This window comes from Ovis aries, chromosome 23, assembly GCF_016772045.2.
Source record: "Ovis aries strain OAR_USU_Benz2616 breed Rambouillet chromosome 23, ARS-UI_Ramb_v3.0, whole genome shotgun sequence".
NCBI classification, from domain to species: Eukaryota; Metazoa; Chordata; class Mammalia; order Artiodactyla; family Bovidae; genus Ovis; species Ovis aries.
Window position 1 is genome coordinate 24,749,654 of NC_056076.1, and position 15,820 is coordinate 24,765,473.

A 15,820-nucleotide genomic window follows, 5' to 3' on the forward strand; every position below is an offset into this window, starting at 1 on the left:
CTGATCATTTCTTTGCTTGGTTCAAAAAAAAAACTTTTGTTGAGAATGAATGGGAAAAGAAACAGAAAAAAATGAAATAGAAATCTGCAGGCAGGGAACATTCTTTTGACGGTTATGATTTTGTTGCCACTAAAAAGGCTCTATAATAATGTGGTTATTCATCTCCTCTTTTGTTTTGGGTGAAGAATTCGCTCTAACAAGAAAATGCTGTTATTGGTCGGTGGATTGCCTCCTGGGCCGGACCGGCTTCCCAGCAATCTGGTTCAGTACTACGATGATGAAAAGAAGACCTGGAAAATCCTCACAAGTGAGTGCCTTTCTTTCTTTATTTACCCACCTATTTATTTCAACGTAGAGCTATCTCGATGAATTCAAAAACATGGTTAATCAAATTAGACATTTTATTGATTTGTTACCCTTTGGAAGTCTGTGAATGTATCACGAGAGGTCTAAAGTGAAAGACTAAATTAACATTGCAGAGGTGGCCAATTGGGTAGTGGGAAGAGGCTTAAATGAAAAACTGGCCTAAAATCACTGCACCAAGTTGGTCTGTCTGCTTGTGTTTCTTTCAAGAGAAATTCTTCAGTTATGTTTTTGCTCTTTGAAAAGGGAAAGCTTGCTGAACAGCAGTCAGCTAGTAAATTTCCTCAGGTCCAAATGGTTGCTGAGTTCATTGTCTCTGTAATTAACATTCGGTTTGCTTCAGAGGCATCTTTGCTCATTAACCTTTAGGCTGTGGTCCCCAGTCTTTAGAAAACCACCCCCTTCCCCTGCGCCACTTGCTCCGATGTCCACTGTTCGAATGGACAGAGATACCCCAGTCCTAACCCGACTGCATTAAATTGTGCTTACAGACTTCCACCCAAGATTCTTCTCCTCCCTTCCTTAAAGGGTGATTGTGTTTTACAGCAAACCTCTTGCCTTGGGCACTGAGATTTGGAACTTACTGTTACATCGGTTATGATTCCCAATCTGACTCAGTCATGGAATCAAAAATCATCACTTCTTGAGTGCAGCAGGCTGTGTGCACCAGTCCCCTTGTGGGCACAGTGGCTGCACTGGTCAATAAAACTAAATTTTAACTGTCAAAATTGCCCAGAGCTGTATAGATAAAATAATAAATGAGCAATTTTGATCCATAAATCAAAGCCATACATTTAAAACCCGCCAAAGTGAAAGTTAGATTTCCTTGTTGCATGTGTCTTTTGAAGCAGTTATATATTTTAGCAGATTTTTTAAAAAGTCATTTCCTCTCCTCTTATGGAAAGCCCTTTAAAATAATAGAAAGAGGACAACAGTTTGCCCATAAATGCAGGAGAGGAGTAGAGGCATGTGAGGTGCTGCTTGGAATAATACATTTCGCAGCTGGCTTACTCCAGCAAACCTGCAGACCTGCAGTAGCATTGTCCAGAAACTGCAATGGGAAGGCTCCCTGGACACTGACACACTCTGGTTGTTACGTAATAAGGTAGTGAAGGGTAGCTGCCAGATTAGGAAAGAGAAAACAAAAGTAAGTTAGAGATACCCTCAAATGATATTCATTCTCTTTTTGACAAAATACTGTTCATAGTAGTTGAAACATCTGAATGAGTGAGCCTGATGCTGGGAAAGATTGAGGGCAGGAGGAGACGGGGGTGACCAGGGATGGCTGAATGGCATTATCAACTCAATGGACATGAGTGTGAGCAGACTTGGGAGATAGTGAAGGACAGGGAAGCCTGGTGTGCTGCAGTTCACGGGGTCGCAAAGAGTTGGACATGAGTGACCAAGCTGTGTTTTTCAAGATGCATCAGAAACTCAAGCTAAAGTAAAACTAAAGAATCAATTTTCTGATACCTGATCAATATAGAAGGTATATACAGAATGAGAGGTAGATACCCGGAGGAGGCGAGAGGGAAGAGGAAGGTAGATTCTTGATGAAAGAGGACAGAAACAAAGGCCAGGGGACAGGGAGATATTAGACCCAAACAATAAATGATATTCACTCACAAATACATCTCTTTTCCCAGGTACATCAGGCAGGGTCCAATTATCTAGTGGCTTGAAGGCCTTCATTAAAGGCAAAAAGATTAATTAAAACATTACGAACAACTTATGAAGAGTCTTATGTCTGTTTCAAGCCTTGTTCAGAAAGAGAGTGCTCATCCAATTTATTGTTCAACATGGGAAGCTTAGAGTCTGAAATGGGGATCTGTTCATTCTTCTGGGACAACAGGTAGGACCAGAACATACGGTCACCCTGCTTCAGTTCCTCATATTGCCTGATTAACTCTTTACTTAGTGAGGTGCAGTAAGAAAGCATGAACTTGAGTTGGTCATACCTAGGTTTGAACCCCTGTCTGTGACCTTGAGCAAGTCATGTAAATGTCTTGAATAATGGCTTATTCATTCTGTCAGCATCCTCTGAGTATTTTTAAAATAAAATTGTATTAGTAAATCATCAAGCACACAGCAGGAACTCAAAAAATTGGAAATGTTATTGCTATTGTTGTAACACTACTACCAATATTGGCCCAAGGACTGGATGTACCTTTGTACTTTCGAGGTATCAGTCACCTCAAGCTCTCCAAGCGGAGGGGAGACAAATTACGTTGTAAGAGAGCCAGGACTAAATCCACCACTTTGACGTAGGGAGACCATTTTCTCTAGTTTTCATGCGTTGAACGTAGACATCTTCAAACTAAAAAGTAAAAGACAAATGGGTTCTGTTGACTCCATCAGATTTGAAATTGGAAGGAAATAAAGACATTAATGTGTAGAAAAGTTCTAATAGAAACATGTTCAAAACTCTTGGATCTTTTTTCCTATACTCAGGAAGGCTCATAACTTTTGAAATAAATTTCTGCTCTACTGATACTCTTCATTTCACTAGGCTTGCACTTTAAGAAATCAAGTTTATTACCTTCTGGGCTGTGACTACACGGTCCCATGTGAAAGCATATTTTTCAGGTTTATGGGAGAAATATAGACAGTCTATTTGGATGATTTCTGCTGCTGGTTTGTAATTTTTAATTAAGGCATCTTATTTGACTAAATATGTCAGTTAACTGATCAATTTCCACACTGTTGGGGCCATCTAACCCCATAGGACTGTAGCTCTCATTTCATGGACTTCAGGTAAGAATACTGGAGTAGGTTGCCATTTCCTCCTGCAGGGGATCTTCCTGATCCAGGGATCGAACCTGCATTTCCTGCCTTGCAGCTGAGCCACTAGGGAAGTCCCCAGTAATAAGTGAAAAAGTGTTTTCTTACTGTATAAGAAGGTGTCCAAATTCTCCCCAAATCTAATGAAATATTAGGGATTGCAGAACTGCTCATGGTCATTTTCTTTGACCCCAAAGAACTGCTAAGCCAGTTGGCAGGGAGTTGAAGATGCCAATTAATGCTTGCAGACAGTTCCTGGTGTGGAGTCTACTTATGTACTGAATGACTTTCTTCATAAGAACTAACAAATAAGTTAACCAGCGGAAACCTAAAATCTGAGATTACCTAGAGCCTGTGAATCGTAGAATCCTTTGCCCACTTGACTTGAGCATTTCTAGCCTGTCTCACAGACATGCTTTTTTTCAGAAGGATATCATCCCCAGGTGGGTGCACAGATGCCCACTTATGGGAGTCATACCCCTTACACATGTATAATAAGAAAAAGAAGAATTAAGAAGAAAGTCAGTCACAACTTTCTTTACCTCTTATCCTGTTGTGTTATTTATGTTTTAGAAACACTATCTGAAGGGGTCCACAAATAACAATAAATTAAATATGGTGGAGGTCAGTGGAAGTGAAAAGGTGGTTCTACCTAACATAAAGAAAACAAAATTCAATAGTCTAGCTAACCAGTGGCTTGGTCTACCCAAACAGCAAAGGGAACACTTATTCTCCCTGAAAAGACTGTTTTGGTAACATGCTAACACAGCCTTCATTTTTATCTTTCTCAAAAAAAGATTGTTTGGGTAACATGCTAACACAGCTTTCATTTTTATCTTTCTCTTTGGGAAAAAAAAATCACTTATATAACATTATAAAATTAGCATTACGAATTGTTAACACAGCTCCCCAGCCTCTATCAGCAACATACTAAGAAATACCCTGTAAAAATGAAGGTTAAGTCCTTTTCTAAGTGTGAAATGTTAAGTATTAAAAAGAAAATTGGCATTGTTGTTTTTCTTGACTGTTAATAATGAAAGGGAGGTTGAAATGCACTTTTGTTCATTTTATTTTACAGTACTGCTTTTCTTGCATTTCTCCCTCCTGCACGCAGTCTCCCGTTTCATTCTTAACTTATTAGGAAGCGGTACAGGAGACATGAATACTAAAATGGCCAAAGCAAAAAGCGTGCCTCTTGCACTTTGCAGGCCTTAAAATCCTTCCTGTAAAGATCAAGGAAAATGGAAGTGCTGCGGCTGCTGTGAACTGCTGTAATGTATGACTGACATATCAAAGTTTTCACGAAGTCCTCGTGTGGAAGCAGCTTGCCTTCCTTCTCACAAGATGGTACTGAGGGGCTGTCAATTCTTTGGGTTCCCCACTGACCATTGTCTTTACTGGTGGGTAAAGTGTTTCCCTGAAATTGACCTTGTTTTGCTGACATTTCAAATAAGAGATTCTACTTATTCGGGGCTTCTTATTGTTTTCCTTGAGCAATTCCAGGAAAAGGGATTTCAAAATATAGATTTCCCTCTCCACGTGCTGATAATGATTTCCCTTCAGTAAGGTTAGAAGGAAAATCAGAAGAGCTGAGTTAGAAAGGTGTGTTCCTCCTTTTGGCCGCTTTCAGATCCCTCTGTTAGCAGGCGGGAGAACCGCCTTTGTTCCTCTTCCTCTCAATTTACAACTCTGCCCTCTACTTGGTAGTGCAAGGATTTGGGAACTTGTATATTTTCAGTCATAGAAAATAAAGAGAACCATTGTACAGAGGTTTCCTGGGCTTCCTGTCTGGTTTGTGGAGGACCTTGAACTTGATCCTATCCATGCAGGAATAGTTTGGGGGCTGGGTGTCATAATTTCTTTTAGGAGAGTTGCAGAGATGAGAGGCTGGTGGACGCTTGATTTAAAAAAACAAACAAACATATTTTCCATAAATGTTGAAGAAAGAATACTGAGAAAACACATCTTGCGTCAGACATTGAACTTCAATTCCAAAAGATAAATGTAGATTTGATATTTAGCCAATATTTGAGCAACGGAGAATGGTTTAATTGCTGGTTATTCGGGGAATAATAAACCTGCACATTGACAATTTAATCGGACTCCTTTCTTGGGCTTCTGTTTCTTGATTTCAGTTCATTTCTGTTCTTTGAGGATATATTAGAGAGGTGGAGATGGCTAGTTAGTGCAAAATAATCACTTCTTATGATGATTTGCTTTGAAAGAAATAAAAAGTAAATTTAATTGAGGGTTCTATACCTTTGTTTCCTTTATTCGTGTTATCTTTATTACCCATAACCAAAACCCACAACTTGTTTAGCTTAATTTCTAGACAGCTAGGTAGAGTCTGTGGATAGGGCATTTTGCTTTGCAGGAGAACCTCAGAAAAGAACTAGGTACTTCCAGAACTACTCTAAATGCCTGGGAAACATTTAAACTTAACTGCAGACCTTATTCCTTTATGAAGCAAGCAATTATTGAATACCCACTCTGTGCTAGGTGGTAAGGTAGAAAGTGATCAAATCTCCTCTCAAAAACCCAAGGAGGCAATGAAAGCAAGACTATGCTGAGGAATAAACAGGAGAAGCTGGGCTTACATGGGAGCCCAGAAAGTACCTTTCATCTAAACATAGGAGGTTAGGAAGGCTTCCATAAAAGTGACCTTCTGTAAAACTGAGAAAAATGCGTAGGAATTATTGATGCAAAGAGGTGGGTGATCAGGACTTCCCTGGTGGTCCAGTGGCTAAGACTCACAACTCTCAGTGCAGAGGGCTTAGATTCAATCCCAGGTCAGGGAACTAGACCCCATATGTGGCAACTAAAAAGATCCTGCATGCTGTGACTAAAGAGCCCCCAGTACTGCACCAAGACCAAATAAATAAATGAATAAACAAATATTTTAAACAAGAGATGAATGATTAAGTATTTTAATAAGAGGGCCCCATACTGGGAGTGCCAAAAAGCAAGAGAGAGGTGGTGCCTTCTAGAAACTGAAATGAATTTGTGTATCTATTGGAGAGCCTGAGGTCAAGGAAGTATGTGGTGGGAAATGAGGAGTTAACCAAGAACCATATTATACAGAACCATTTCAAGGAATTGCTAAGATAGGCTCAAGAGTAAGAACCGAGAGGAGAGATACGCCTCCATTTTTGTTTTTGTTGTTAGTGAAAACACAGTGATCTAAACACAGTGATTTAAAGTGCTACTTTAAAAAAAGTAGCATGGCAGTTGTTCTCTATTAGCTTGGAATTTTGAATTTCAGTTCACTGAGTAATGGTTTCCAGGACTTTGGACAAAGAAAAAGGAGAGAGAATTCTGTTTGGACTTTTAAAATATGTTAGCATCTAATTTTATCTTCAATGAGCTCAATTCTAATTTGGGATCCATGGCTGCACATTGCTATATATCTTGAATTATTTGCTACTGTGTATTCATGCACCAGTGCATTAGTGGATTTTTCATAGATTTTTTTTAAAAAAAATATGTGTTGTGGTCACTCCAAATACTGTATTTCAAGTAAGTTGGGTGCCTAGAAAAACCAGTTGGCTTTATTTCCGGTTTATATATACCTCCCTTGAATATAGCAATTGCTTTTTCTCCAGAGGACAGAATGGGTACCAATAATTCTGATGATGCCTTCTTTACACACCAGCTGCGGTATTTGCTACTGAATCTGGCGTGAAGGAGGTATGAGTGATACAGGCTGCTCAGATTTGCTCTGTGTCAATCCTAGGCAAATTGCAGACAAAGTCTAGCAAACCACTGAATGTGAGCCCTGAAAAATTAAATGATCTTCTCACTCAGCCCTCTCATTTTGCACATTAATTTCATTCATTCAGCAAATATAGTTGATACCTTCTGTGTAGCAGGTATTGCTCTACATGCAGAAAAAACAATGCTGAGTCAAAGCAAATAGCATCATGTCTTCACCAAACCTAGAGTTTACTGGAGGAATCAGCACTGATAAATAATCTCATTAGGGTGCTGGAGATCGACAGGTACACAGTGCTATATTTAAAATGGATAACCAACAAGAGCATACTGTATAGCATAGGGAACTCTGCTCAATGTTATGTGGCAGCCTGGATGGGAGAGGGGTTTGGAGGAGAATGGATACATGTATATGTATGGCTGAGTCATTTTGCTATTCACCTGAAACTGTCACAACATTGTCAGTCGGCTATACTCCAATATAAAACAAAAAGTAAACTAGATAAATAATCTCAGATAGCAGTATATAATAACAAAATGTGATGGTGCTCTGAAGGAAGGATATAAAATATATAAGATCATGGAATGGAGAGATCAGATCTAGTGTATGAGGCATGAATGATATCACCAAAGAAGGTGACATGTGAGCTGAGAACAGAAGAAATTTCATTCTGAATCAAAAGTATGTCTTCTTCAAATGGCCAATAGACATGTGAAAAGATGTTCAAAAACCACTAATTACCAGAGAAATGCAAATCAAAACTACATCACACTGGTCAGAATGGCCATGATTAAAACGTCTACAAAGAATAAACACTGGGGAGAACAAGAAGAAAAGAGAAATTTCCTACACTGTTGGTGAGAATTTGGTAGCCAGCTGCCCAGGTGATATGAGAGACGATTCCCCCAGGTTAGTTATTGTAATCCAAAGGAAGAAATTAATGTTTGATTTATCTTGTTAGAAATAAAGGAAAGTGCAGATTGCAAAAAAAAAAAAAAGAAAGAAAGAAAGAAAGAAAATCCCATAGACAGAGGAGCCTGGCAGGGAACAGTCCATGGAGTCACAAAAAGTCAGACACAAGTTAGCCACTAAAACACTTAAGACCTTGCAGAAAGAAGGTGCTTGGCTAAACTCAGAGTGAGGGAAAGAAACACATGTCGTGGGGCTAAAGAGATTAGCAGAAACCAGATCCTCTAGGCACTTTCTACAGCACATTCATGATGTTGGCTTTCACTTTAACTGACTGACCGGGCAGAGGTGTTGCACCCAGAGTCACATGATGATTTGGTGGTAGGATGAGGAACAGAACACTGGTCTCTGAGTTTTCATCAGACAGGGCTGCCTCAGGCCCACACCGATCTATCTCACCAACAGGTGCTATTAGTCAAGACTCCAAGCAGATGAATGGGACTCAACCTGTGCTGACCCATCGCACCCATGAAAGTCAAAACGGATCTGAGGCACTGGGATCAGTTCCATGTTCAAAGAGTAGAACTGCTGCAGGTTAATTGAATGAATCCCCTACTCCTAGAGGTCAAGAATATAATCTTGGTTTGTGGACTAATCTGCAAATTAGGAGGTGCAAGTGATGAAATTTGCATGTAAGGTTACTGACAAGCCATAACTCTATGAAGAAAGATTTCTTGACAGCTTAAATCTGTGTTGGTAGCAGTATCAAAAATGAAACCACACACTCACACACACACACACACACACACACACACACACACACATACACGCGTGCACACGCAGAGCCACATCTTTCAGGACAGACAGATCTAAATAGAAATACACCCGCTGCTTCCTCTCTGATCGCTGTCACCCACAATGTAGGTATAATTATACTCACTTCTTAGATTTATTGTTAAATCTAAGAGAGTTAAATAAAAATAATATAAGCTCTGGGCTCAGTATCTGGAATATAGTTGTCCCCTGATACATTTTTATTCTATTTGACTCCATTTTGTATTGTTTTACAACTAGACAGAAGTGAATCTTCTGCTCTTATGATCCAAGATTTGAGAAAGAAGACATGCTTTTTTTTCTTTTTGTAATAGTTATATATTTTCTTTTATTTTTTAATCTAATTACCTATCCTTCTTAATTTTTTTTGAAGTATAGTTGATTTACAATGTTAATTTCTGCTGTATAGCAAAGTGACTTTGCTAAATGGTATATATAATATATATGTATATCATTTTTCCATTATGGTTTATTATGGGATATTGAATATAGTTCCCTGGGCTATACAGTAGGACTTTGCTTTTCAGCCATCCTATTTATAGTAGTTTGCATCTGCTAACTGCAAACTCACAATCCCCACCCCTCACCCCCAACCCACCACTCTCCTCCTCCTTAGCAACCACAAGTCAGTTCTCTACTTTCTCTACTTTTGTTGAGTCTGATTTCTGTTTGGTAAATCTGTTCATTTGTGTCATACCTTAGATTCCACATATAAGTGATACCATATGGTATTTGCTTTCTCTTTCTGACTTAACTTCACTTAGTATAATTTCTAGGTCCATCCACATTGCTGCAAATGACATTATTTCATTCCTTTTAATGGCTAAGCAATATTCCATTGTATATACGCCACATCTTTATTCAGTCATCTGTTGATGGACATGTGGTTGATTCCAAGTCTTGGCTATTGTAAATAGTACTGGTATGAACATAGAGGTGCACATGTCTTTTTTAATTGTAGTTTTTCTGGGTATATGTTCAGAGTGGGATTGCTAAATCATATGGAAACTCTACTTTAATTTTTAGGAGCCTCCATGCTGTTTTCCATAGTGGCTGCAGCAACCAAATTCTCACCAACAGTGTAGGAAATTTCTCTTTTCTTCATGTTCTCCCCAGTGTTTACTCTTTGTAGACGTCTTAATCGTGGCCATTCTGACCAGTGTGATGTAGTTCTGATTTGCATTTCTCTGATAATTAGTGGTTTTTAACATCTTTTCGTATGTCTGTTAGCCATTTGAAGAAGACACACGTTTGATTCAGAATGAAATTTCTATTTCTAGCCTGAAGATCTGTGTGTCAATCAGGACAGGCTAGATTATGCTGTGGTAACAAACAACCATAAAATCTTAAATCAACAAAAAAGTTATTTCTCACTCATGCTACATGCCAGCACATGTTGGCAGAGGGCGTCCTTCAGGGATCCAGGCTTACTGGGCTCCATCTTAACATGTAACAACCATCAGTGCAGCAGGGGCGAGAATGAGCTGCAAGTATCTTGCACTGAAAATTAAAAATGACATTTATCATTTCAGCTCAGTCACAGGGTTTATTTGAGACACCTCTTGATCTTCCCTGGTGGCTCAGATGGTAAAGAATCCGCCTGCAGAGCAGGAGACCTGGATTTGATCCCTGGGTCGGAAAGATTCCCTGGAGAAGGGAACGGAAACCCATGCCAGTATTCTTGTCTGGAGAATCCCATGAACAGAGGAGCCTGGTGGCTTATAGTGCATGGGGTCACAAAGAGTTGGACCTGACTGAGCGACTAACACTTTCACACTTTCACTTGATCTGGAAACCAAATAAAGAGACAAATTTTCTGGCTCCCTCACACGTAATGCACAGTGATGGATTAGGCACAAGTTGAGCACAACTCTTTAATTTAGAAAGAGCATAGCGCTTTAGCAACCCCACCAAATAGGCATTTGGAAAGGTGACTATCCAAAGGTATGTTCCTTGATGAGAGTCCTCCCTAATTCTACTCACCATCCTTTGTTCTCCATGGCATGACTCCACCGTATGGGAGATTCTTCCTTCTCTGAAGTCAGCCTGAGGGTTTTGCACTTCCTAGGAGTGGAAGAATTTTCTAAGTACATTTCATGTCTAAGAGATGTAGCAGATGATGGTTCTTTTAAGTCACTAATGGTCACAGCCTCTTGTAGTCCAAACTGGTGAGTCTTTGGGTAATTCATCCTCTAAATAAACTCAGCTGTCTTCTTATATTTCCATCTACTCCATGGCCAATGACCATATGCACTTTTCTGATATACTTCTTATATTGCTTTTTTCCTTTTTTTTTTCCTTATCCCATTTCTTTCTCTCATCTCTCTCTTTCTTTTCTCTTCCTAATACTCTATATATTTGGATATCTACCTGGCTTTACTGAGGAAGTTCCCTTTTTACTCTTTTCCCTGTTGGAAGAGTTTACTGGATGTCTTACCCTTCATTGAAACTTTCTTCTAAGATACTCTAAACTAGTAAAATTACAGTGAAAGCCACACTTTATTTATTTATTTTTTTTTTAGTTTAGAGCAGAGGGAGGTTTATTGCAAAGCCAAGCAAAGAAAATGGGTGGCTTGGGCTCAGAAACCCTGAACTCTAAAGCCATACTTTTATTTTTTTGTCAGTAACTGAGCTTTTTAAAATTTTTGTTGGAGTACAATTGCGGTACGGTAAAGCATGTCAGTTATACATATACCTATATCTCCTCTTTTTCAGATTCTTTTCCCATGGAGGTCATTGCAGAGTTCCCTGTGCTAAACTGTAGGTTCTTTTTAGTTAGCTGTTTTATCTATAGTACTATGTATATGTCAGTCTCTCAGTTTGTACCTCCTCCCCTTACCCTCTGGTAACCACAAATTTGTTTTCTATATCTGTAACTCTATTTATATCTTGTGGATAAGTTCATTTGTACCTTTTTTTTCGATTCCATATATAAATGATATCATATGGTATTTGTTTTCCTCTGTGTGACTTACGTGTCTCAGTATGGCAATCTCTAGATCCATCCGGTTGCTGCAAATGGCATTATTTTGTTCTCTTTTTTTCATGGCTGAGTGGGACTCTGTTGTATATATGTACCATATCTTCCTTATCCATTCCTCTACTGATAGACAGAAGCTGAGTTTGAATTTATGTCTTTTGCTCAAAATTCTTTCCACTTTCACCTTTTCCCAGATGGGTCTGAAAAGCATTGCTTCTTCTAATGTTGCACACTCCTGGTTTTCGAGACTATTGCTTTCAATCCTACTTATAAATATGCAGACTTTTTTTGTGAGATCATCTCTTCTCTGTACATCTAGCCAAGTGCAGCCAACAACAACCAATACACACTATCAACATTTTTGATATCTCTCATATCTGTTTTTTAACCTCTTCTCTTGGAGGTGGATGTTTATTAAGTAACCCATGAGCCACCCAAGTAATAGCAAACAATTTTTTTGATATGTTGTATTTTTATTAAAATTTTTAAAATTAATTCATTTTAACTGGAGGATAATTACTCTACAATATTGTGGTGGTTTTTGCTGTGCATCAACGTGAATCAGCCATAGGTGCACTCATGTCCCTGCATCCTGAGCCCCCCCCCCCCCCCCTCCCCACCCCATCCCTCTGGGTTGTCCCAGGGCACTGGCTTTGAGGGTCCACAAAGTGGTTTTCCATACCATAGCATGCATTTCCATCTTTCCACCTTCCAGGGTCAGTTTTCTTGTCGTCAGCTCCTGGGTCCTCTTAGTACCGATGCATGTATCTTTTAGAGGCTAGACTAGGTTAGACAGTAATAACGATCCCTAAACCCTAGTGGCCTCTATAAGTAAAGGTTTCTTTCTTTTCATATCACATGTCTGTAATAAGTTACCTAGGTCTCTGTTCCATTTCTTCTTATTCCGGTACTCATATTGATGGAAATTCCACTACTATTTGGCTTATTATGGTTGCCAAGGCACGGGAGAGAAAAATTTCATACTGACTCCTTAAGCTTCTTAAGTCACACTGACTCTTTAAGAGTTAACACATTTTATTGGCAAAAACAAATCACCTAACCACGCCTAACTTCAAAGTAGGTGGAGAAATGAAATCCTCCCAAGCTCTCAAATAAAGAATAACCAAAAATTTGTTTACTAGCCTGAATGGTTACAACAGTGCATTCTTATGTTCAACAAATATTTGGTTCCATCTTCTTCAAGCAAAGTATTCTCATTTCTCCTATGAGCAGTTATCTGTCAGAAGTCACAGCTGCTCCATGCATCTTTCTATCTCTTCCTGCATCAATGTGACTTTTATTGTTGGGACAGATCTTTATTCATAGAAGATTACAAACCTGTATATTATAGGAAAAAATTTAAAGTACACTCCAAATATTAGTATAAGGCATTTGAAAGGGAATTTTTCTAATTTTGACTTCCACAAATAGTTTAAGTATGTCTGAGTTTATGTAATTTTTACTATTTCTTGTGTTTATTATATGCCAGCTAATATACATCTATATAGTTTGTACAAAACAGATATAAATCATAGAGATACACATAATTCCCATAGGACAGAGTGGTTTTTATCATCAATAGAGATGATAAAAAGGAATTGAAATGACTTTAAAACTTACAACAAAACAATGAAAAGAAACCTGGGGGGAGTGTTATTATATGCAAGTAACTGTCAGAATAGACAAGTAACTAAGGAAAGTGCAAATAAGCACACTGTTCCTTTTCAGACGTACAACATAACCCTGGTGGCATCAAGGAGCTAAATCTATATTTTGTGAATATCTGGTCAGTTAGAATTTTTGGTTTTGTGTAGCATATATAAAACGACTCCATTACGGAGGAATGATCACTCTGTGACCATGCTTTAATACTTATTAGTGAGATTGCTTTTGATGAAGCAAACAGTTGTGCTTCACAGAAGATATCTTAAAGGGCTGACCATATTATCTGGCATTAAAGATGGCTTTGCAAAAGAGGAATATTGAGCAGATACTTTCTGATCCCTGTGTCTGGATGTCAAGGCAAGCTACCACTCCTTTCAGTGTGTACTATTAATCCTACTGACAGGCTGTATTTTGGTCATTAAGTCTTAATTTCTTTACAGAAAAGATTTTAAGATTGAATTCCAGTTATTTAGCTAGAACAATAATCATTGTGAGTTTCAAAGACAAAAATCTTGCCACATTTTTATGTTGAGAACTGCAAAGCACTTTTAGAAAATCCTACTGCTAAGGCAATGATGTATCACTTTCACTTTCATTATATGTTTTTAATCAGAGCGTGACTTCACACTAGACAAAGCGATGCTTTATGCATGGTCTCACTTGTTTTTGCTAAAATCTTTTGACATGATTAATTTTACTTTAATGCTTTTGTCTTGTTGTAATGGTAAGGATGATGGGTATAAACCAGGCAAAAATACATGCTTTTCTATTATAATGCCTCTGAGCATTAAAAATATCTTAGATGAAAGGGGAAAAAAAAATCACAGGAGACTGGTTGGACTGGAATTAAATTTCTTGCTACCTGAACACGGAGTACATGAGATTTTAAAAAAATGATTCAATCATTGTTTTTAGTTTTATTTTTGGTATTTTTATAGCAATTTATTCATCTGTATGATTAGATCTGAAGAGGAGGAGAGAGATTGTGTAGCTCACGTATTTCTTGTTCTCATTTGTCGCTTTGTAGCATTTACCTCCTTCACAGTATTGAGGGACCAAAAGATTAACCAATTCCGTGTGAGGTAAAGTTAGCCATACTCTTCTATAGTGATGTTTGGCATTGGATACAGGCTAGTTTTCTATGGTACTAATTTTCAGTCTACAAAAATTGAATAAAATATCCTTTGTCCAAATTACAGAAAAGCAGGGATGTGTTCTTGCCTGGAGAATCCCAGGGACCGGGGAGCCTGGTGGGCTGCCGTCTATGGGGTCGCACAGTCGGACACGACTGAAGCGACTTAGCAGCAGCAGCAGCAGGTGACTTTAAGAAGAAAACAATAGACCATTCAACAAGAGAGATATCCTGTGAGCAGTTGGCCAAGTATCAGTTCTACCATCTTCACTTTTCCTTTTGTCCTTCATAAATGATAGGGTTGCCTACCTCGATTACAAGAGTATGACGCTTTCCTTTTTCTACACAACCTGTCTGCTTGTTGTATTTGCCTCCTAAATAAATCCTATTACAGTGCCAATGTGATCTAGTGCTGTGTAATGCAAGTTTATGCAGTGATGGAAATGTTCAGTAACTGCACAACCCAATATGGCAGCCAGGAGCTCTGTGTGGCTATGGAGCATGGTAACCGCGGCTGATACCACTGAGAAACTGAGTTTCTAATTTTATTTCATTTTGATGAATTTAAATTTAGATAGCTCTTTGTGACGAATGGCTTCTGTATCAACAGCACAGAGAGCTGTCTGCCACCCCAGCTCTACTGGCCCAAAGCTGTTCCCCTCTAAGCAAGGTTAAAAAGAGGTGACTCCATGAAATACCTCAATTCAAAGAACACCCAATGAGCCACCTGTGTGTTCTCTTCTAGGTGCCATGACTTCACCTTATTCTCTCCTACGAGTCCCTGCTTTTTCATAGAGGTTACCTGCTGTATTCATTTCCTGGGGCTGCTATAACAAAGTACCCAAAACTGGATGGCTTAAAACAATAAACACATTCTCTCACAGGTCTGGAGATGAGAAGTCCAAAATCTAAGCGTCCAGACATGCTAGGGGAAAATGCTTCCTCACGCTTTCGCAGTTTCTGGTGGCTCCTGGCCGTCCTTGGTATCCTTTGGTTTAGGGGAAAGTGCTCGCTCGCGTTTTCGCAGTTTCTGGTGGCTCCTGGCCGTCCTTGGTATCCTTTGGTTTAGGGGAAAATGCGTGCTCGCGTTTTCGCAGTTTCTGGTGGCTCCTGGCCATCCTTGGTATCCTTTGGTTTGCAGCTTCACCACTTCGGTCTGTGCTTGGTCTTTACCTGGCCTTCTCCCCCATGCCACTTCTCCGTGTCTGTGTCTAAATCTTCCTCTCCTTTCTCTTATAAAGACATCTGTCACTGGCTTTAGGGTTCACCCTAATCTAGTATGACCTCATCTTAACTTGATAACATCTGCCAAAACTCCATTTCCAAATAAGGTTAGAATTTAAGCATATCTGTTGGGGAGACACAATTCAGCTCACTATGGTTGCCAAGTGACACATACCAGGAGAACACATAAGGAAACAAAGAACTGTTAAACACTTGCTGT

General features: G+C 39.0%; 1 protein-coding gene across 1 annotated transcript in view; it reads left to right on the top strand.

Moving 5' to 3' along the window:
• Window positions 1-15,820, top strand: part of KLHL14 (kelch like family member 14) — a 112,809-nt gene that overhangs the window by 32,060 nt on the left and 64,929 nt on the right. The window contains exon 2 of the mRNA XM_027960688.3: window positions 186-307. Within this exon, the coding sequence (XP_027816489.1) occupies window positions 186-307 (122 nt within the window). The remainder of the gene's footprint in view (window positions 1-185; window positions 308-15,820) is intronic.